The 23,838-nt window shown below is 49.5% G+C and overlaps 1 protein-coding gene across 1 annotated transcript; it reads right to left on the bottom strand.

The window, feature by feature from the left end:
- Positions 1-443: 443 nt before the first annotated feature.
- On the bottom strand, positions 444-22,990 carry LOC141095176 (uncharacterized). The gene is made up of 3 exons (XM_073581055.1): positions 21,791-22,990; positions 19,359-19,596; positions 444-639 (listed from the first exon to the last, which is right to left on the bottom strand). Exons 1-3 carry the CDS (start codon positions 22,896-22,898, stop codon positions 444-446), a joined length of 1,542 nt encoding a protein of 513 aa, XP_073437156.1. The 5' UTR covers positions 22,899-22,990.
- Positions 22,991-23,838: the final 848 nt, after the last annotated feature.

The raw sequence follows: 23,838 nt of genomic DNA, 5'->3' as shown, positions 1-23,838 counted from the left end.
CATGCAGGATAGCAGACAAGATATGCGCATGCACATCGCTCCAGGAGTTCTTGATACAAAACAGACATGGCAAACATGGCGGATATCACAGACATGGCGAGCATGACAGTTATTATATAGCTTCTTACATATCTGTTTACATTGTATAGTGTTTTTATTACAAATGTAATTTTCTGTGATTTGTACAAATAAGTTAATCTTTTTCTGTGATATTCTGGATTATTATATTTCAACAATATAGTGGTCAATCTATTAACCGTAAATGTTAGCGTTTACAGTACAGAACTCTTACCTGACTTGTTGGGATGCAGAAGAGAAGTTTTTAATGCCTTTCAGAAACTAAAGTAAAAATACGGTATTTATTTTATTTGACTTTATTAAATATGTAAAATGACCTGTATTGACCTCAGTATGTCGGGATCGTCCAATTCCACTAGCATGTCCTATCGAAGTGGTAAAGATCTTCTACAGTAATTAAGTGAAGAGCTTTGTGGTAATTGTGTTTGCTCCTTCTCAAAAAGAACACTAGAATTTGTAGATCGGTGTCCTACATGGAATATTTGGGCCAAGCTGTCGACTTTCTCAGCTTTGCTGCTGTCTGTGTTCCTGGCTTTCAGTAAATAACTAGATGTGTATTTCCTGAAGGAAGTACAGATAGTGCTTTGAAATGGTGCCTGGGCTGCCCCATTAAGATAGACTTGCCTGCTGCCCCTGCAAGACTTTCAACTCAGGATCCGTTTTAACTGTGGGTGCCTCTCAGGAGCCACTTTGGTCTCAGGGTCTGATTTGGTGGGTGGGGCCCCTCAGGATCCAATTCGGTGGCCTGTGCTTTTCAGGGCTTGAATTTGTGGCCGGGATCCCTCAGGGTCCGATTTTGAGGGTGTGGCCCCTCAGGGTCCAATTTTGTGGGTGTGGCCGCTCAGGGTCCAATTTTGTGGGTGTGGCCCCTCAGGGTCCGAGTTTGTGGGTGTGGCCCCTCAGGGTCCGATTTGGTGGGCGGGGCCCCTCAGGGTACAGTTTGGTGGGCGGGGCCACTCTAGGTCCGATTTGTAGGCTGGGGTCAATCAGCCTCCGATTTGGAGCCTGGGGTCACTCAGCTTTCGACTTGGCGCACCGGCCCTTTAAGACTCATTTTGGTGCGCTGACCATGTGGGGTCATGTAAAGTTCGTAGGCATTGGCATAGTAACTGGGTCTGCCCGCGCATATCAATGAGCTTAACTGCCATTTGCATCGCCTCACGACTGCCCAATGTATTCCTATTGCAAAATTTTCCCATTGAAATGCATTGAGGAAAATGTTTTTTCAAACGCAAATTGCGCAAAAACTACAAATCCGAATGGCACGAAAAATACTTAGCACACCACTCGTGGACGCTGGCTTTGAAACGAAGCATCGATGGAGTCTGTGCGTGTAGTGGTTTGGGCCGCATTAATTGCAGAAATCAACTGAATAATAATAATACTAGATTTGTATTTCCTGAAGGAAGTACAGATAGTGGTTTGAAATGGTGCCCGGGCTGCCCCTTTAAGAGAGACTTGCCTGCTGCCCCTGCAAGACTTTCAACTCAGGATCCGTTTTAACTGTGAGTGCCTCTCAGGGGCCACTTTGGCCTCAGGGTCTGATTTGGTGGGTGGGGCCCCTCAGGATCTGATTCCTTGGCCTGGGCTCCTCAGGGCTTGAACTGTTGGCCGGGATCCCTCAGGCTCCTATTTTATGGGTGTGGCCCCTCAGGGTCCAATTTTGTGGGTGTGGCCCCTCAGGGTCCGATTTTGTTGGTGGGGCCACTCAGGGTCCGATTTTGTGAGTGGGGCCCCTCAGGGTCCGATTATGTGGCCGGGACCCCTCAGGGTCTGATTTTGTGGCAGGATCCCCTCAGGGTCCGATTTTGTGGGCGGGGCCTCTCCTGGTCCGATTTGGAGGCCTGGGTGGCTCAGCCTCCGATTTGTAGGCCAGGGTCGATCAGCCTCTGATTTGAAGCCTGGGGTCACTCAGCTTTCGATTTGGCGTGCTGGCCCTTTAAGGCTCATTTTGGTGCGCCAGCCTTTTAAGAATCACTTAGGCGCGTTGGCCGTTTAAGAGCTAGCTTGGCGCACTGGGCTTCTAAATCCACTTTGGCATACATTCTCTCTCAGGGGCATGCGTCATGTGTTGAAGCTAGATTTTCATTTGTGCTGTGGGTTTCTCTTTAAGAGCTGATATTATCTGCCAAAATCTGTGTCCTGGGGTCGTCATGTAAAGTTCGTAGGCGTTGGCATAGTAACTGGGTCTGCCTGCGCATATCAATGAGCTTAACTGTCATTTGAATCGCCTCAGGGCATGTTTACTCTATGGCAAAATTTCCCCATTGAAAAGAATTGAGACAATACATTCCAATGACGGGAAAAAAAAAATTCTAACGCAAATTGCGCAAAAACTACAAATCCGATCGACATAAAAATTACTTAGCACACCTCTTGTGGACGCAAGCTTCGAAACGATACCTCAACGGAGTCTGTGCGTGTAGCGGTTCGGGCCGCATTAATTGCGGAAATCAGCTGAATAAAAAGAATAAGTTAGCAGCGCTCGGATTACAACATTAATACTAGATGTGTATTTCCTGAAGGAAGTACAGATAGTGGTTTGAAATACTGCCTGGGCTGCCCCTTTAAGAGAGACTTGGCTGCTGCCCCTGCAAGACTTTCAACTCAGGATCCGTTTTAAATGTGGGTGCCTCTCAGGGGCCACTTTGGCCTCAGGGTCCAATTTTGTGGGTGGGGCCCCTCAGGGTCTGATTTTGTGGGTGTGGCCTCTCAGGGTCCGATTTTGTGGGTGTGGCCCCTCAGGGTCCGATTTTGTGGGTGGGTCCCCTCAGGGTCTGATTTTATGGGTGGGGCCCCTCAGGGTCCGATTTTGTGGGTGGGGCCCCTCAGGGTCTGATTTTGTGGGTGGGGCCCCTCAGGGTACGATTTTGTGGGTGTGGACTCTGTGTCCGATTTTGTGGGTGTGGCCCCTCAGGGTCCAATTTTGTGGGTGGGGCCCCTCAGGGTCTGATTTTGTGGGTGTGGCCTCTCAGGGTCCGATTTTGTGGGTGTGGCCCCTCAGGGTCCGATTTTGTGGGTGGGTCCCCTCAGGGTCTGATTTTATGGGTGGGGCCCCTCAGGGTCCGATTTTGTGGGTGGGGCCCCTCAGGGTCTGATTTTGTGGGTGGGGCCCCTCAGGGTACGATTTTGTGGGTGTGGACTCTGTGTCCGATTTTGTGGGTGTGGCCCCTCAGGGTCCGATTTTATGGGTGGGTCCCCTCAGGGTCTGTTTTTGTGGGTGGGGCCCCTCAGGGTCTGTTTTTGTGGCCGGGGCCCCTCAGGGTCCGATTTTGTGGCCGGGGCCCCTCAGGGTCTGATTTTATGGCCGGGGCCCCTCAGGGTCTGATTTTGTGGGAGGGGCCCCTCAGGGTCCGATTTTGTGGCCTGGACCCCACAGGGTCCGATTTTGTGGCCGGGGCCCCTCAGGGTCCGATTTTGTGGCCGGGGCCCCTCAGGGTCCGATTTTGTGGGTGAGGCCCCTCAGGGTCCGATTTTGTGGCTGGGGCCCCTCAGGGTCCGATTTTGTTGGTTGGGCCCCTCAGGATCCGATTTTGAGGGTGGGGCCCCTCATGGTCCGATTTTGTGGCCGGGGCCCCACAGGGTCTGAATTTGTGGCCGGGTCTACTCAGGGTCCGATTTTGAGGGCGGGGACCCTCAGGGTCCAATTTTGTGGGCGGGGCCCCTCAGGGTCCGATTTTGTGGTTGGGGCCCCTCAGGGTCTGATTTTGTGGCTGGGGCCCCTCAGGGTCCGATTTTGTTGGTTGGGCCCCTCAGGATCCGATTTTGTGGGTGGGGCCCCACAGGGTCCGATTTTGTGGTTGGGGCCCCTCAGGGTCTGATTTTGTGGCCGGGTCTACTCAAGGTCCGATTTTGAGGGCGGGGACCCTCAGGGTCCAATTTTGTGGGCGGGGGCCCTCAGGGTCCGATTTGGTGGTTGGGGCCCCTCAGGGTCCGATTTTGTGGTTGGGGCCCCTCAGTGTCCGGTTTTGTGGTTGGGGGCCCTCAGGGTCCGATTTTGTGGCCGGGGCCCCTCAGGGTCTGATTTCGTGGTTGGGGCCCCTCAGGGTCCGATTTTGTGGCCAGCGCCCCTCAGTGTCCGATTTCATGGCCGGGGCCCCTCAGGGTCCGATTTCGTGGCCAGGGCCCCTCAGGGTCAGATTTTGTGGCTGGGGCCCCTCAGGGTCCGATTTTGTGGATGGGCCGCTCAGGGTCCGATTTTGTGGCCGGGGACCTTCAGGTTCCGATTTTGTGGCCAGGGCCCCTCAGGGTCTGATTTTGTGGGTAGGGCCCCTCAGGGTCCGATTTTGTGGCTGGGGCCCCTCAGGGTCCGATTTTGTTGGTTTGGCCCCTCAGGATCCGATTTTGAGGGTTGGGCCCCTCAGGATCCGATTTTGAGGGTTGGGCCCCTCAGGATCCGATTTTGAGGGTTGGGCCCCTCAGGATCCGATTTTGAGGGTGGGGCCCCTCAGGATCCGATTTTGTGGCCGGGGCCCCTCAGGGTCCGGTTTTGTGGTTGGGGCCCCTCAGGGTCTGATTTTGTGGCCGGGTCTACTCAGGGTCCGATTTTGAGGGCGGGGCCCCTCAGGGCCCGATTTTGTGGGCGGGGCCTCTCAGGGTCCGATTTGGTGGGCGGGGTCTCTCAGGGTCCAATTTTGTGGCTGGGGCCCCTCAGGGTCCGATTTTGAGGGCGGAGCCTCTCAGGGTTCGATTTTGTGGGCAGGGCCCCTCAGGGTCCAATTTTGTGGATGGGGCCCCTCTGGGTTCGATTTTATGGCCGGGGTCTCTCAGTGTCCGATTTTGTGGCCGGGGCCCCTTAGGGTCCGATTTTGTGGTTGGGGCCCCTCAGGGTCCGATTTTGTGGTTGGGGCCCCTCAGGGTCCAGTTTTGTGGTTGGGGGCCCTCAGGGTCCGATTTTGTGGCCGGGGCCCCTCAGGGTCTGATTTCGTGGTTGGGGCCCCTCAGGGTCCGATTTTGTGGCCAGCGCCCCTCAGTGTCCGATTTAGTGGCCGGGGCCCCTCAGGGTCCGATTTAGTGGCCGGGGCCCCTCAGGGTCCGATTTTGTGGCCGGGGCCCCTCAGGGTCCGATTTTGTGGCTGGGGCCCCTCAGGGTCCGATTTTGTGGCCGGGGCCCCTCAGGTTCCGATTTTGGGGCCGGGGCCCCTCAGGGTCCGATTTTGTGGGTGGGGCCCCTCAGGGTCCGATTTTGTGGTTGGGGCCCCTCAGGGTCTGATTTTGTGGCCGGGTCTACTCAGGGTCCATTTTGGTGGACGGGGCCACTCTATGTCCGATTTGGTGGGCGGGGGCCCTCAGGGTCTGATTTGGTGGGCGGGGCCCCTCGTGGTCTGATTTGGTGGGCGAGGCTCCTCAGGGTCCGATTTGGTAGGCGTGTCCTCTCTCGGTCCGATTTAGTGGGCGGGGCCCCTCAGGGTCCGATTTGGTGGGCGGGGCCCCTCAGGGTTCGATTTGGTGGGCGGGGTTCCTCTGCTTCCGATTTGGTGGGCGGGGCCCTTCATGGTCCGATTTGGTGGGCGGGGTCACTCTGGGTCCGATTTGGTTGACGTAGTTCCTCAGGGTCCGATTTGGTGGGCAGGGCCCCTCTGGGTCCGATTTGGTGGGCAGGGCCCCTCTGGGTCCGATTTGGTGGGCTGTGCCACTCTGGGTCCGTTTTTGGTGGGCGGGGCCACTCTGGGTCCGATTTGGAGGCCAGGGTGGCTCAGCCTCCGATTTGGAGCCTGGGGTCACTCAGCTTTCGATTTGGCGCGTCGGCCCTTTAAGACTCATTTCGGTGCGGTGGCCCTTTAAGAATCACTTTGGCGCTTCGGCCCTTTAAGAGCCAGTTTGGCTCACTGGGCTTCTAAATACACTTTGGCGCACATTCTCTCTCAGGGGCATGTGTCATGTGATGAAGCTAGATTTCAATTTGTGCTGTGGGTTTCGCTTTAAGAGCTGACATTATGTGGCAGAAGCTCTGTTCTGGAGTTGTCATGTGAGGTTCGTAGGCGTTGGCATAGTAACTGGTTCTGCCTGTGCATATCAATGAGCTCAACTGCCATTTCAATCGCCTCAGGGCATGTTTTAAGCTTCCCATTGAAAAGCATTGGAGATAGTGCATTCCAATGACGGGAAAAAAATTTTTCAAACGCAAATTGCGCAAAAACTACAAATCCGATCGACACGAAAAATACTTAGCACACCTCTCATGGATGCTGGCTTCGAAACGACACCTCAACGGAGTCTGTGCGTGTAGCGCTTCGGGCTGTATTAATTGCGGAAATCAACTGAACAATAATAATAATAAGAAGAATAAGTTAGCAGCGTTCGGATTACAATATAGTGGTTTTTTCAAACCACTATAACTAGATGTGTATTTCCTGAAGGAAGTACAGATAGTGGTTTGAAATGCTGCCCAGGCTGCCCCTTTAAGAGAGACTTGCCTGCTGCACCTGCAAGACTTTCAACTCAGGATCCGTTTTAACTGTGGGTGCCTCTCAAGGGCCACTTTGACCTCAGGGTCCGATTTTGTGGGTGGGGCCCTCAGGGCCCGATTTTGTGGGTGGGGCACCTCAGGGTCCGATTTGGTGGGTGGGGCCCCTCAGGGTCCGATTTGGTGGCCGGGGCCCCTCAGGGTCCGATTTGGTGGTTGGGGCCCCTCAGGGTCCAATCTTGTGGCCGGGGCCCCTCAGGGTCCGATTTTGTGGGTGGGGCCCCTCAGGGTCCGATTTTGTGGCCGGGGCCCCTCAGGGTCCGATTTTGTGGCCGGGGCCCCTCAGGGTCCGATTTGGTGGGTGGGGCCCCTCAGGGTCCGATTTGGTGAGCGGTGCCCCTCAGGGTCTGATTTGGTGGGCGGGATCTATCAGAGTCTGATTTGGTGGGCGGGGCCCCTCAGGGTCCAATTTGGTGAGCGGGGACCCTCGGGGTCCGATTTGGTGGGCGGGATCCCTCAGAGTTCAATTTGGTCAGCGTGGACCCTCAGGGTCCGATTTTGTGGTTAGGACCTTTCAGAATCCGATTTAGTGGGTGGGGCCCCTCAGAGTCCGATTTGGTTGGCGGGGCCCCTCAGGGTCCGATTTTGTGGCCGGGTCCCCTCAGGGTCTGGATTTGTGGGTGGGGCCCCTCAGGGTCCGATTTTGTGGCTGGGGCCCCTCAGGGTCTGATTTTGTGGCTGGATCCCCTCAGGGTCTGATTTTGAGGGTGGGGCCCTTCAGGGTCTAATTTGGTGGGCGGGGCCCCTCAGAGTCCGATTTTGTGGTTGGGGCCCCTCAGGGTCCGATTTTGCAGCCGGAGCCTCTCAGGGTCCGATTTTGTGGTTGGGGCCCCTCAGGATCTGATTTTGTGGCCGGGGTCCCTCAGGATCTGATTTTGTGGCCGGGGTCCCTCAGGGTCCGATTTTGTGGCCGGGGCCCCTGAGGGTCCAATTTTGTGGGTGGGGCCCCTCTGGATCCGATTTTGTAGTTGGGGCCCCTCAGGGTTCAATTTTGTAGGTGGGGTCCCTAAGGGTCCGATTTTGTGGCCGGGGCCCCTCAGGGTCCGATTTTGTGGCCGGGGCCCGTCAGGGTCCGACTTTGTGGCCGGGGCCCGTTAGGGTCCGATTTTGTGGTTGGGGCCCCTCAGGGTCCGATTTTGTGGGTAGGGCCCCTCAGGGTCCGATTTTGTGGGTAGGGCCCCTCAGGGTCCGATGTTGTGGCCGGATCCCCTCAGGGTCCGATTTTGTGGGTGGGGCCCCTCAGGGTCCAATTTTGTGGCCGGGGCCCCTCAGGGTCCAATTTTGTGGGTGGGGCCCCTCAGGGTATAATTTGGTGGGCGGGGCCCCTCAGGGTATAATTTGGTGGGCGGGGCCACTCTGGGTCCGATTTGGTGGGCGGGGCCACTCTGGGTCCGATTTGGTGGGCGGGGCCCCTCAGGGTCTGATTTGGTGAGCTGGGCCCCTCAGGGTCTGATTTGGTGGGCGGGGCCCCTCAGGGTCCAATTTGGTTGGCGGGGACCCTTGGGGTCCGATTTGGTGAGTGCGGCCACTCTAGGTCTGATTTGGTGGGAGGGCCACTCTGGGTCCGATTTGGTGGGCGGGGCCCCTCGGGGTCCGATTTGGTGGGCGGGGCCCCTCGGGGTCCGATTTGGTGAGTGCGGCCACTCTAGGTCTGATTTGGTGGGAGGGCCACTCTGGGTCCGATTTGGTGGGCGGGGACCCTCAGAGTTCAATTTGGTCAGCGGGGACCCTCAGGGTCCGATTTTGTGGGTGGGGCCCCTCAGGGTCGGATTTTGTGGTTGGGGCCTTTCAGAATCCGATTTAGTGGGCGGGGCCCCTCAGGGTCCGATTTGGTGGGCGGGGCCCCTCAGGGTCCGATTTGGTGGGCGGGGCCCCTCAGGGTCTGATTTGGTGAGCTGGGCCCCTCAGGGTCTGATTTGGTGGGTGGGATCTATCAGAGTCTGATTTGGTGGGTGGGGCCCCTCAGGGTCCAATTTGGTTGGCGGGGACCCTTGGGGTCCGATTTGGTGGGCGGGATCCCTCTTGGTCCGATTTGGTGGGCGGGGCCCCTCGGGGTCCGATTTGGTGGGCGGGGCCCCTCGGGGCCCGATTTGGTGAGCGGGGCCACTCTAGGTCTGATTTGGTGGGAGGGCCACTCTGGGTCCGATTTGGTGGGCGGGGACCCTCAGAGTTCAATTTGGTCAGCGGGGACCCTCAGGGTCCGATTTTGTGGGTGGGACCCCTCAGGGTCGGATTTTGTGGTTGGGGCCTTTCAGAATCCGATTTAGTGGGCGGGGCCCCTCAGGTTCCGATTTGGTGGGCGGGGCCCCTCAGGGTCCGATTTGGTGGGCGGGGCCCCTCAGGGTCCAATTTGGTGGGCGGGGTCAATCTGGGTCCGATTTGGTGGGCGGGGCTCCTCGGGGTACGATTTGCTGGGCGGGGTCAATCTGGGTCCGATTTGGTGGGCAGGGCTCCTCAGGGTCCGATTTGGTGGGCGGGGCCCCTCAGGGTCCGATTTGATGGGCGGGGCCACTCTGGGTCCGATTTGATGGGCGGGGCCACTCTGGGTCCGATTTGGTGGGCGGGGTCACTCTGGGTCCGATTTGGTGGGCGGGGCTTCTCATGGTCTGATTTGGTGGGCGGGGCTCCTCAGGGTCCGATTTGGTGGGCGGGGCCACTCGGAGTCTGATTTGGTGGGCGGGGCCCCTCAGGATCAGATTTGGTGGGCTGTGCTACTCTGGGTCTGATTTTTTGAGCGGGGCTACACTGGGTCCGATTTGGAGGCCAGGGTGGTTCAGCCTCCGATTTGGAGGCCGGGGTGGTTCAGCCTCCGATTTGGAGGCCGGGGTGGTTCAGCCTCCGATTTGGAGGCCGGGGTGGTTCAGCCTCCGATTTGGAGGCCGAGGTGGTTCAGCCTCCGATTTGGAGGCCGAGGTGGTTCAGCCTCCGATTTGGAGGCCGAGGTGGTTCAGCCTCCGATTTGGAGGCCGAGGTGGTTCAGCCTCCGATTTGGAGGCCGAGGTGGTTCAGCCTCCGATTTGGAGGCCGAGGTGGTTCAGCCTCCGATTTGGAGGCCGAGGTGGCTCAGCCTCCGATTTGGAGGCCGGGGTGGCTCAGCCTCCGATTTGGAGGCCGAGGTGGTTCAGCCTCCGATTTGGAGGCCGGGGTGGCTCAGCCTCCGATTTGGAGGCCGGGGTCACTCAGCTTTCGATTTGGCGCGCCGGCCCTTTAAGACTTATTTCGGTGCGCTGGCCCTTTAAGAATCACTGTGGCACGTCGGCCCTTTAAGAGCCAGGGTGGCTCACTGGGCTTCTAAATCCACTTTGTCGCACATTCTCTCTCAGGGGCATGTGTCATGTGATGAAGCTAGATTTGCATTTGTGCTGTGGGTTTCACTTTAAGAGCTGATATTATGTGGCAGAAGCTCTGTCCTTGGGATGTCATGTGACGTTCGTAGGCGTTGGCATAGTAACTGGGTCTGCCTGCGCATATCAATGAGCTCAACTGCCATTTCAATCGCCTCAGGGCACGTTTTGCCATTACCCATTGAAAAGCATTGGAGACAGTGCATTCCAATGACGGGAAAAAAAATTTTCAAACGCAAATTGCGCAAAAACTACAAATCTGATCGACACAAAAAATACTTAGCACACCTCTCATGGACACTGGCTTCGAAACGACACCTCAACGGAGTCTGTGCGTGTAGCGGTTAGGGCCGCATTAATTGCGAGAAGAAGAAGAAGAAGAAGAAGATCAAGAAGAAGAAGATCATCGGATTACAATAGAGTGGTTTTTTCAAACCACTATAATTAGTCCTGGTCGCTCCAATGTGATCAGACTTCCCCTTGTGTTTTATCTGGCGCATACTGTGCTGACCCCACGTATACTGGTCAATATGGGAACAATAACAGCTACCTGTTTACTAGGTCGTGTTACGTGGAAGACTAATAACTCCTCTACCATTATGTCCCATCTGTCATGAGTTGCAATATTTGTACACTATGTTGTGTTTATTCCCCAAAGTGGAAGGGATGATAGTGACTGAATAACCAATTAAAATCTAGCATAGAGTATAGTGTTTATTGTTGGTTGTCTCTATACTATGTGTAATATGTATGGACAAAATGAGTCTGATAAAGACAAGGCGTTGATGGTCAAGATTGCTTAAAGTGGTGTTTTCATATGGAATTCAGTTAGGGAGGATTTATCAGCTCTACTGATACGTCCAGTTTTAGCTAATATCTTCATTTCCCCATACATAATTCCGAATCATCTTTTTTTAAAACTTTATTTTGTCCCATTACTATGTTATTCCTCCTGGAAATTGATAAATAGGTATTAACATTGTTCATCAGTAGGATGCGTTGCGTAACAGTGTGCAGCACTGCAGGCAGTGATTGGACAGTGTCAGAGTGCCTAATTTCACTTGCAATTTGCAAACGGGATAGGAACAGCCAGTTGACCCTTTATTTTTACATTTCTAAGACAGAAAAAGCCACAATGCAATCTTGAAGAAAACAGGCATATCAGAAGAGATGAAAGGTCTACCTTAAGTGCTCACAAGAAAACTGCATTGAGAAGGTTGTCAACTTGTCAGATTTAAACTGCTGCTGGTTCAACACTCCCTAGCTTCAAAATGCCTTCTAAAATCCTATTTCCTTGGGGCAATGCTGGAAGAGTGCCAGAGATCCTAGATAGCAAAGGGTTCCCTCAGTGGCTCCCTGTTACAGCTGACAAGGGTATCCCAGGGAACCTTCCTTATTACCCCTATATGCCTTAACAAGGTATCAGAAGATTCAGTATAATCTGTTTTAGGGCTCATGTCCAATTGTGATGAAATCTGATGAATTCAATCCGATAAAAAAAATCAGATTGAATTCGGACCAGTGTTAATCTACGATTGTGTGTTCATCTGCGTTTTTTTTTCCAGCTCGGATCGGATCACGATCGGGCTGGAAAAAAAAATTGCAGCATGCTGTGATTGTAATAAGAAAATGGAGCACACCCCACAATAGAAGTCAATGGGTGCGCAAAAAAAAAAATCACAGCACCATGCAAGTGCTGTCCGATTTTTATGCACCGGTGTCCTTTGAAAAGCCGGTGATTCATATGCGTGCTATGAATGAGTCACCGTAGGAGGCAAAAGCAGAAATACAAGCTAAGTCCAGAAAACCAGAGAAGTTGGCAACTATCAGATTGCAAACCCCTGAACCTATCAACACAACTAGCAGTAGCCGTGGGGGGTTCCTACGATGCCCTAGACCCCTCGATCACAGCCAGAGAATTACATAGGCCTAAAGAATGAAAGGGAAAATCTAAACTGCCCCAGAGCAGACCCCAAAGCAATAGGCAGCCCCCAACATATAATGACGGTGAAGCAAGATGAAAATACTAACACAGACAGAAAGATAGACTGAGCAAAGACGGGGCCCAAAACTACCTAGATAGGAAAGGACAGGAAGGCTGCTGTCTGCAATCTGCCAAAACCCTATCAAAGACATAAGCCAACAAGCTGATATGAAAAAGGCCCTGAAGCAGCTAGGCTTCAAAAACTAAATCAGCACTCAGGTATTTTCAGAAGACAGAGCTAAATGAATTCAGCACACCCCAGCAGGGAATGGCAGAAATCCAGAAAAACAAAGCAAAACAAAGTCAAAGCACCAAAGCAAAAGGCCAAGCAGCAAACTTAGCTTTAGAGGAGCAGGAATTCAGACTGGTCTCCAAGGATCCCACAGAGAAATCACCCGCAGGGCAGAAGGGCGTTGGCAGCCTTATATCCAGTCAGTAACTCCACTCAGCCAGTCATCATCATCAGCCTCAGGTGTTTGATAATCAGGCTCACTACCTTTCTTTACCAGAAGAGGGAGTTCCTCGGGCCTCAGTAAAGAAGGGGAAAATGAACTCACAACAGTACCTCCCCCTTGAGGAGGGGTCACCGAACCCTCAACTACGCCACCAGGGCGATCAGGGTGAGCCCGATGAAAGGCACGCACCAATCTTTTGGCATGAATATCAGAGGCAGAGACCCAGGAATTATCCTCCTGACCATAACCCTTCCACTTAACCAAATACTGGAGTCTCCGTCTAGCCAGACGGGAATCCAGTACTTTCTCTACCTCATATTCCATGTTACCTTCAACCAATACAGGGTCTGGAGGTGCCACCCCCAGAACAACAGGTTCAACAAACCTCTTCAACAAAGATTTATGGAACACATTATGGATTTTAAATGTGACAGGAAGAGCCAAACGAAAAGAGACCAGATTAATAATCTCCAAAATCTTGTAAGGTCCAATAAATCTAGGCTTAAACTTAGGAGAAGCCACCTTCATAGCAATATTTTTTGATGATAACCACACCATATCACCAACCTTAAACTGGGGACCAATGGTCCTATGTCGGTTGGAAAACCGCTGGGCCTTTTCCTGGGAGAGAGATAACTTATCCACCACTTGGTCCCAGATCTGGTGCATTCTCTCCACCACAGTGTCAACACCTGGGCAGGCAGAGGGCTCCACCTGCCCTGAAGAAAATCGAGGATGAAACCCAAAGTTACAAAAAAAAGGTGACATCAAAGTGGCACAAATAGCTCTATTATTTAAAGCAAATTCGGCCAAGGGCAAAAATGAAACCCCATCATCCTGATCAGCAGAAACAAAACATCTCAAATATGACTCCAAGGTCTGGTTTGTTCTCTGTCTGTCCATTGGTCTGAGGGTGAAAAGCAGAGGAAAAGGACAACTGAATTCCCAGCCTGGAACAGAAAGTTCTCCAAAATCTAGACACAAACTGGACTCCTCTGTCAGATACAATGTTCTCAGGAATCCCGTGCAAACGAACCACCTGTTGTAAAAACAGGGGCACCAACTCAGAGGAAGACGGCAACTTAGGGAGTGGTACAAGATGAACCATCTTAGAGAACCTATCACAAATCACCCAAATAACAGTCATCCTCTGAGAGACAGGCATATCAGAGATAAAATCCATTGAAATATGGGTCCATGGCCTCTTGGGGACAGGCAAAGGCATCAAGAACCCACTAGAGCGAGAACACGATTTAGACCGGGAGCACGTCCCACAGGACTGCACAAAATTCCTGACATCACGAGACAAGGAGGGCCACCAAAAAAACCGACTCACCAGATCTCTAGTACCAAAAATACCTGGATGACCAGCCAAAGCAGAGCAATGAACTTCAGACATCACTCTCTTCTTCCACTGGTCAGGAACATACAACTTTCCACTGGGACAACGCTCAGGTTTGTCCTCCTGGAACTCTTCCAGAGCACGTCTCAAATCAGGCGAGATGGCTGAAAGAACTACCCCTTCGCCTAAGATGGTAGCAGGCTTGGTCACCACAGGAGAATCAGCAAAGAAGCTCCTAGAGAGGGCGTCTGCCTTGACATTCTTTGTTCCAGGAAGAAAAGAAACCACAAAATCAAAACGTGTAAAAAACAAGGCCCACCTAGCCTGTCTAGGGTTCAAGCGCTTAGCCGACTCTAGGTAAATCAAATTCTTGTGGTCAGTGAGGACCACGACTTGATGCTTAGCTCCCTCCAACCAATGTCTCCACTCCTCAAATGCCCATTTCATGGCCAACAGTTCCCTATTCCCCACATCATAGTTACGTTCAGATGGAGAGAACTTTCGGGAAAAGAAAGCACAGGGATTCATTTTAGATGTTACAGGATCCTTTTGGGACAAAACAGCTCCTGCACCAATCTCAGAAGCATCCACCTCTACCTGGAATGGAAGTGAGACATCAGGTTGCCGCAAAACCGGGGCGGAGGTGAATCTTCCCTTCAGCTCCTGTAAGGAAGAAACAGCCTCCGGAGACCAATTTAACACATCAGCACCCTTCTTAGTCAAATCAGTCAATGGCTTGGCAATACTAGAAAATTTTGCTATAAATTTCCGATAAAAATTAGCAAAACCCAAAAACTTCTGGAGAGCCTTCAAAGAAGTGGGCTGAACCCAATCGTGAATGGCCTGTACCTTGGCCGGGTCCATTTCAATAGTTGACGGGGACAAAATAAATCCCAAAAAAGAAATCCTCTGTACTCCAAAAAGGCATTTAGATCCTTTGACATACAGGGAATTCTCCCTCAAGATCCGGAACACAGTCCGAATATGTTCCACATGAGAATCCCAATCCTTGGAGAAGATCAAAATATCATCCAGATAAATAATCAAAAATTTATCGACAAAATCTCGGAAAATATCGTTCATGAAGCACTGGAAGACAGAAGGGGCATTAGTGAGCCCAAAAGGCATCACCAGGTACTCAAAATGTCCCTCCGGAGTATTAAACGCCGTCTTCCATTCATCCCCATGCTTAATGCGAATAAGATTATACGCCCCCCTGAGGTCAAGCTTGGTAAACCAGCAAGCACCTTTAACTCTGGAGAATAGATCAGAAATCAGGGGTAACGGATACTGATAATTAACAGTAATTTTGTTGAGGGCACGATAATCAATACAAGGTCTTAATGATCCATCCTTTTTGGCTACAAAAAAAACCCCGGCACCTAAGGGTGATGAGGATGGTCTAATATGACCCTTCTCCAACGCCTCCTTAATATAGGATCGCATAGCCTCGTGCTCGGGTACAGATAAATTGAAGAGCCGACCCTTGGGAAATTTACACCCCGGGCTCAGTTCAATTCCACAGTCATAACTCCTATGAGGAGGCAGAGACTCAGACTCATTCTCACTAAATACATCATAAAAGTCCGCCAAATAATCAGGAACATCATGCGACTGAGGAGAGGTGGAAAACACCGGAGCCTCACTAAAGGCACACCGACAACCCCAACTCACCACAGACACAGATTTCCAATCCAAAACTGGATTATGAATCTGTAACCAGGGAAACCCCAGAACAATAGTATCATGCAGATTATGCAACACCAAAAATCTGCAATTTTCTTGATGGTCTGGGGCGACCCGCATTACCACTTGGGTCCAAAACTGGGGTTTATTTTTAGCCAAAGGAGTAGCATCAATCCCCCTCAAAGGGATAGGCATCTGCAGAGGTGTCATCGGAAATCCACAACGTTTAGCAAAATCCAAGTCCATTAGGTTTAGGGCTGCTCCCGAATCCACAAAAACCTTGGCGGAAAATGTGGACAGGGAGCAGATCAGAGTAATAGCCAGAAGAAACTTAGGTTGAACACCCCCAACAGAAAACATGTGTGCAAAGCGTTTCTCTCGTTTAGGACAGACAGAAATAATATGCGAGGCATCTCCACAGAAAAAACACAACTTATTACGCCTTCTGAACTCCTGACGCTGCTCTCTGGAAAAAACTTGCATAGGTTCAGACATTTGTTCAACAGGTGGCAACACCTCTCGTGCAGCTTTGCGTTCGCGCAAACGCCGATCAACCTGAATGGCTAATGACATAGAATCGTCAAGACCAGAGGGAACAGGAAATCCCACCATAGTATCTTTTACGGCTTCTGACAACCCCTTCCGAAAGAGAGCAGCCAAGGCATTATCATTCCAGGTAGTAAGTACTGCCCACTTTCAGAATTTGACAGTACAATTCTGCAGAATCACGACCCTGGCTCAATGCCAGCAGGGTCTTTTCAGCCTGATCAATGGCATTAGGTTCGTCATACAACAACCCCAAAGCTTGAAAGAATGCGTTCACATTAGTCAGAATAGGATCATCTGGTTTCAAAGAAAACGCCCAATCCTGGGGATCGCCACGCAGCAAAGAGATGACAATTTTAACCTGCTGCGCGGAGCTCCCTGACGAGTTAGGCTTCAAGGCAAAAAATAATTTACAATTATCTTTGAAATTAAAAAATTTAGACCGATCCCCAAAAAATACATCAGGTGTAGGAATCTTTGGTTCAGCAGCATGTGAATGAGCAAGGTAGGTGGAAATTCCCCGCACTTCCGCAGCGAGCTGCTCCACACGATCAGACAATTGCTTTATCTCCATTGAGAGAAAAAAAAAAAGAATTCCCCCTACGGCCTCAGAGATATAGAGGAAAAAATATACACACTTTTTTTTTTTTACAATTCTTTCCTGCTATTGAGTACCCTAGGATCTGCGGTATGGCGGTTGATTCTGTTATGAATGAGTCACCGTAGGAGGCAAAAGCAGAAATACAAGCTAAGTCCAGAAAACCAGAGAAGTTGGCAACTATCAGATTGCAGACCCCTGAACCTATCAACACAACTAGCAGTAGCCGTGGGGGGTTCCTACGATGCCCTAGACCCCTCGATCACAGCCGGAGAATTACATAGGCCTAAAGAAAGAAAGGGGAAATCTAAACTGCCCCAGAGCAGCCCCCAAAGCAATAGGCAGCCCCCAACATATAATGACGGTGAAGCAAGATGAAAATACTAACACAGACAGAAAGATAGACTGAGCAAAGACGGGGCCCAAAACTACCTAGATAGGAAAGGACAGGAAGGCTGCTGTCTGCAATCTGCCAAAACCCTATCAAAGACATAAGCCAACAAGCTGATATGAAAAAGGCCCTGAAGCAGCTAGGCTTCAAAAACTAAATCAGCACTCAGGTATTTTCAGAAGACAGAGCTAAATGAATTCAGCACACCCCAGCAGGGAATGGCAGAAATCCAGAAAAACAAAGCAAAACAAAGTCAAAGCACCAAAGCAAAAGGCCGAGCAGCAAACTTAGCTTTAGAGGAGCAGGAATTCAGACTGGTCTCCAAGGATCCCACAGAGAAATCACCCGCAGGGCAGAAGGGCGTTGGCAGCCTTATATCCAGTCAGTAACTCCACTCAGCCAGTCATCATCATCAGCCTCAGGTGTTTGATAATCAGGCTCACTACCTTTCTTTACCAGAAGAGGGAGTTCATCGGGCCTCAGTAATGAAGGGGAAAATGAACTCACAACATATGCGGCTACTGTAAAATCACACTGACAGATTAGAATAGAAAAGACAGAATACATACAGTATATACGCATTTTATATATATATATATATATATATATATATATATATATATATATATATATAAAAATCAATGTGCGTGTGTGTATCACCAACCAATCGCGAAGCATCTTTCATTTCACCAGAGCTGTTCAAAAGAAGCTAAGCTGTGATTGGTTGTTATGACCAACAGTTTTCCTTGCAACCAACCACTAAGCATCTCTCATTTCACCAGAGCTGGTTAAAAGTAGCTGAACTGTGATTGGTTGCTATGCGCAAGTTTTCCCACTTGACAACACCTCAGCAGACGCTGACATGGTGGGTGAAATCTAGCATCCCCAGTAACATAAGATCCAGCCATCATCTGTCCCCCAGAAAGGAGCAGTGAGTACATGACAGAAATGAATCCCCCCTCCCGTGTGGTATCATTAAGTGACACACATGAATGTAGTAAAGTGCACATATTAAATGTCATGTGGATTTAATATTTTCTCACAGACACTTTTATGCATTATTGATGTGTTACTGTGCTCTGATGCTGTGAGTTTTTTTTAAAGTGCTACTTTCCCCATATTTCACCTGAATATTATAACACGTAATGCTTTTCCCATAACAACCCATTAAATATGATACTATACTGCATACAGATGCTGTACATCCTTGAGCAACTCAGCCGGACAAATTACAAGTTGCATATATGATAATGCCCAGTATCAGAGAACGAGACAAGGCGGTGACCATGGTCCAAAAACGCCTTGTGCATGGATTACCACTCCATATGCTAATCTTAAAAAGGAGAAAACGGAGTAAAGGATCCAAAATATATGCAAAAGTACACATTTTATTAGTACTCACATCAAGTGCTGACAAGTATACAAGTTGTCTAAAATAGGGGGGATAAGCCCCAATGATACAACAATCAGGACAGACAAGGACAGGGTAAATAAAATGATACCAGTGCTCGAAATCTACATGGCACAACGTTCAGTCAGCCCATGGGCATTGCACATAACAGACATATGTCTAATGGTAAAAGATAGTCAAATATGGCATACTCAATTAAATGTGTATTGTACATGTCTAGAGCGCCAAAAAAACAACCATCCAGAGGGGTCAATGTGCAAGTCCAATGGACACTGAACATAAATGAATCAATGACATGTGAAAGGATTCTTAAATAGTTAATAACATATGTATCAGCATATCAAAACTGCGCAATTGTGCCAGAGAGAACCCGGGAGACGACCCGCCCAGCGGTCTAAATGACCGAAGTGTGGAAACAAGTAAAGGCAGGCTGCTTACCGGGGAGCAGAGGAGGTGAAGGCCCATGCAACGGACGTACGTTTCGCGCCCGCCACAGGCGCTTTATCAAGGGAGTGTTGACTGAGGTGAACCACCATGTTTTTATGCAGAAAGACCTCCCACTTGAAAGCGGTCACATGGGGCAGGTCTACCAACCAAAGGCAGCGGACAGAGCATGCGCAGTGCAGCTCACTCAAACCAGGAAGTGATCAATAGTATGGTCACAAAAAAAAAAAAAAAAAAAAGGCGGGACAAAACCGCACTCATATGAAAAACTAGATAGCATCGTTACCCTAGACGCCTGCGCAGTGTATTGCGTTGACAAAAATATATATATATATATATATATATATATATATATATATATATATATATATATATATATATATATATAAAAAAAAATAAATAAAAAATAAAAAAAATGTAAAAAAATAAAATAAATAAAAAATAAATAATAAACCAAGGTCACGAAGACAGACCATGGAGGAAATACAGTAAAGATAGTGACATCAATCATAATTGGGGCAAACAATATAAACACATTATATGATAGTGTGTGCTACCAAAAATCCAGAGCACCAGTAAGGATTGTAAAGGCACACAATAAGATTGATGCAACAGTCCAGAGAAACTTTTTTTTTTATATATAGTAATAGATGAGTGACCCGAACACGATGGAGTGTCCGCATTCTCCATAATATCAATATGCCGTGAAACGATGATGAAGGTAGATATTCTTTCCAGATCCAACAGATAATAAACGCAGGCGTGGGTACGGACATCCAGAATAGAGGGGTCCACACCACACAATGGTACCAGTGAGTCCACATGTAGCCAACACAGAAAACACAGGGAAACTAAAAAAAATATAAAAAGACAAAAAGTTAAAATCATACAAACCGAACGTTGATAGGGCCTAAAAAATAAAACAGTGGTGAGTGCAGCGGAGACAGCAGAAGCTACAAAAATGAGGAGAAACTCAGAGATTCGTTAAGTCCTTTGGGGGTCATGGTATCCAGAGCAACGATCCACTTAGCCTCTCTCTGGGCCAACGCCTTTTTGTAATTTCCAGCTCGGATTCCCAAGTGTACACATTCAATACCTCTTACCATGAAGGACCCCGGGTCACAATCATGGGAGGATCTGAAGTGACGTGGGATGGTCTTAAGGGTAGTAGGATCGACCACTGTCTTAGCCGCCCGAATGTCCCTAACATACTCACGAACTCTCACACGTAATTCTCTTGATGTGAGGCCCACATATATCAGTGGGCACCCACATGTCGCGTCGTATATGACATTAGTACTACTGCAGGAAATGTGTTGTTTGATGTGAAAATCTTTTTCACCATCGGAGGACTGAAAGGAGGAGCAGCGAAGGACATTCGGGCAGGCAACACAGTGGCCGCAGGGAAAACACCCCCGAGTTGGACCAGTAGATCCAAAGGGGTTCGTTGTCGTCGCGATGTAATGGCTCTTGACCAAAAAATCCCTCAAGTTTCTACATCTTCTTGAAGTCATCAGAGGACGATCACCGATAACCTGGCCCAAAGATGGCTCCGAGCCAAGAATTGCCCAGTGTTTGGCCAAAATGCTCCTCATGTGTTCCCATTCATGATTGAAGGTAGAGATGAAACGTATTGGGGCAGATCCACCTGACTTAGCAGATCTCCCAGTATTATCACGCCTCGGATAAAGCAAGTCCCTACGGGCAGTAGCCCTGGCTCTACTGTAACCCTTTCGTATACTCCTGTTACTATATCCCCAGTTGCGAAAACGAGTCTGTAGGTCCCTAGCTTGCCTTTCAAAACCATCCTCGGTGGAGCAGATCCGCCTCATCCTGAGGAACTGACCGACAGGAACGGCCCTGATGGTAGAGGTGTTATGTGCGGACTCGGCATGGAGTAAAGAGTTGACAGAAGTGGGCTTCCTGTACACGTCAGTCTGGATCCGGCGTGTATCGTCGATCTCCAGTGTGACGTCCAGGAAGTCAATAGTTTTAAGATCATATTTAAATGTCAATCTAATGTTAAAAGTATTAACATTGAGCCATGCCATGAAGTCCCCGAGCTGCTGCAGCGTCCCGTCCCAAAAAAATAAAACATCATCGATATAGCAGTGCCAGCACAGCACATGGGAAGCGGCCGGCGCGCCCTCGTCGCCAAAGATGGATCTCTCCCAGGCACCCAAGAAGAGATTAGCATACGAGGGCGCACAGGCCGCGCCCATCGCCGTGCCGCACCGCTGAAGATAGAATTGATCTTTGAATACAAAAAAATTGTGGGTAAGGACAAACTGCAGCAGCTCAAGGAGTAGTCCACACATCGGGCCGTCCAGGTCGGACATCCCCAGGAAGAGGCGGACCGCATCCAAACCGAGGGTATGGTCAATACATGTATAAAGGGACTCTACGTCCGCGGTCACCAAAAAGGTATGACCGTCCACAAGGACGCCGTCAACCCGCGTGAGGACGTCCGTTGTGTCTTTAATGTAAGATGGTAATAATTCAACCAGTGGTTTGAGGTAGAAGTCAAGAAATTTACATACTGGGTCACAGAGCCCTTCAATACCAGACACAATCGGACGGCCAGGCGGCTCGACGGCGTCCTTGTGGATCTTAGGCAAGAGATAGAAGGTGGGTGTCTTTGGGGCTCGGACCATCAGCCCCTCAAAGACCGTTTTGGTTATAATACCCCCCTCCAAAGCTCGAACAAGAATACGCTGAAGGGAGAGCGAGGAGGCAGTCGGGTTATATTATAACCTTTCGTAAGTATTACGGTTTCTCAATTGCCTATATGCCTCACGTTCATACATATGTGTAGGCCATACCACGACATTCCCCCCCTTGTCAGCAGGTTTGAAAACCACCCCCGAAAGTGATTGTAATTCGGAGATAGCCTTCCGCTGTCTCCATGTGAGGTTGTCAAATTTACGTCTAGATGGTAATTTTCTGAAATCCTCTGCGACTAGTTTTGTGAAAATGTCGATGGCGGGACTGAGAGACAGGGGGGGAATCTCGTGGATTTCGGCAAAACGTGTGGAGGAAACTTACTCCTACTTGGTGGTGTCTGCTCATCGAGAAGATCCTCCAAAACTCGAAGTGCCTCCATCTCACTCTCCGTCAACGACTCCTGAGAGATATTCTTATGGTGTAGCTTGCGTAATAGTAGCTTTCTGGAGAACAGGTGAAGATCCTTCAGTGCTACAAAAAAGTTAAAAGGATTAGTGGGGGAGAAAGTCAGTCCACGACTCAAAACCTCCAACTGGGGTTGTGTAAGAGCATGTGTTGAGAGGTTAACTACCTGAAGGCCACCAGCTGAGTAATCAGTAAAATTACGTCCGGTGTATGTCTTCTTTCTGGCAGATTGCCGTGTAACCACACGTTTAGTTACGGGGTCAGAGCTGGAGCTGAGGGTACCACCTGGATGAGACAGCTGCACCGATGCCTCGTCGTCAACAGAAACAGTGGATTTAATAGATGTAGATCTAGAACGTGACATACTCCTATGTAACTGTCTGGATCTATCAGGAGGATGGCGCCATCTGTACACATGGGCCGTTAATTTATCCTGTATATCTCGTTTGAGTTTCTTCGTCTTGGTTGCTTGTGTTTCTTGGGCCCATTTTTGGAGGTCAACATCAAGTTCATCGTTAAACTTTTTGAGTGATTCCCCAGTTAAGCCTTTTTGTAAATCCAATTGAATAATTTCGATCTCACTCTCAAGAAGAGTAAGCGTTTTTTTATTTTGTGTTTTCAATAGGTCCAAAAAACCCATAGAACATACATTGGCCAACTCCTCCCACTTGGCTTTGAAATCATCATCCTGAATGGGGAAAGAGGGGAAGACCTGGATACGCAGACCCCTAGGGATAAGATTATTCTGAATATATTTGTCAAGAAATTCATGGTTCCACCATATGCGTGTGCGTTTCCTGAGCAGATCTCTGAATTTCAACATAGCTGCTTGCATATCACCGCTGCAACCACCAGTGTCCCCGCCACTACTGTCCTGGAAAGCATCATTAAGCTGCGCACCCCACATCGTGTCGCGTGCACGAAAATCCATATTTGGGCAGGAAAATTCTGTGAAAAACACAGATACAATCAATACATATATGATAATGCCCAGTATCAGAGAACGAGACAAGGCGGTGACCATGGTCCAAAAACGCCTTGTGCATGGATTACCACTCCATATGCTAATCTTAAAAAGGAGAAAACGGAGTAACGGATCCAAAATATATGCAAAAGTATAAATTTTATTAGTACTCACATCAAGTGCTGACAAGTATACAAGTTGACTAAAATAGGGGGGATAAGCCCCAATGATACAACAATCAGGACAGACAAGGACAGGGTAAATAAAATGATACCAGTGCTCGAAATCTACATGGCACAACGTTCAGTCAGCCCATGGGCATTGCACATAACAGACATATGTCTAATGGTAAAAGATAGTCAAATATGGCATACTCAATTAAATGTGTATTGTACATAGTTGTACATGTGAAAACAAAAAGCAAGAAACACAAATATCCTGAACTAAAAGTAAAAAATATACTGCAAATAATGCATAAAGGTAATAATAATAATAATAATAAGGGTATTTGGTAAACATAATTTTGATCAAAATAATGTACAAGCCATCCCGCCACGTCACGGCAACCCTTGTGGGACAGTCCCTACTCTAGTATTTAAAACCTTTTCACTTGCCAAGTGGCGTGAATGTGAATAAGGGTCGAGCGGCTGAACCACTTGTAACAGCTTAGGCCAGACTGGATGGCTTTCCCAGCTCAGAAAGAGGGCGGTCACACCCATATATGCACTGAATGCACAATGAAATGAATAAAAAACAAATCTGAACTGAGAAAAGTAAGTTAATGTGTATGCACAATGTAAGTGCATATTAACACATGACCATTAACCAGATTAACCGCCCTCTTTCTGAGCTGGGAAAGCCATCCAGTCTGGCCTAAGCTGTTACAAGTGGTTCAGCCGCTCGACCCTTATTCACATTCACGCCACTTGGCAAGTGAAAAGGTTTTAAATACTAGAGTAGGGACTGTCCCACAAGGGTTGCCGTGACGTGGCGGGATGGC

Source organism: Dendrobates tinctorius, unplaced genomic scaffold (assembly GCF_039654945.1).
Source record: "Dendrobates tinctorius isolate UK_male_01 unplaced genomic scaffold, ASM3965494v1 ptg000068l, whole genome shotgun sequence".
NCBI classification, from domain to species: domain Eukaryota; kingdom Metazoa; phylum Chordata; class Amphibia; order Anura; family Dendrobatidae; genus Dendrobates; species Dendrobates tinctorius.
This window is presented reverse-complemented; position numbering and strand designations above follow the sequence as displayed.

Bases quoted from the DNA above. Each gene is read 5' to 3' on its own strand.
- LOC141095176 (XM_073581055.1), bottom strand. From the start codon at position 22,898: ATGGTCACCGCCTTGTCTCGTTCTCTGATACTGGGCATTATCATATAT. The intron at 19,597-21,790 runs GTAAGTTTCCTC...TATTTTTTTTAG, and splicing joins GCAGACACCACCAAGTAGGA to TTTCCCTGTGTTTTCTGTGT. The intron at 640-19,358 runs GTTGCATCAATC...TACTTCCTTCAG, and splicing joins AAAAAAAGTTTCTCTGGACT to GAAATACACATCTAGTTATT.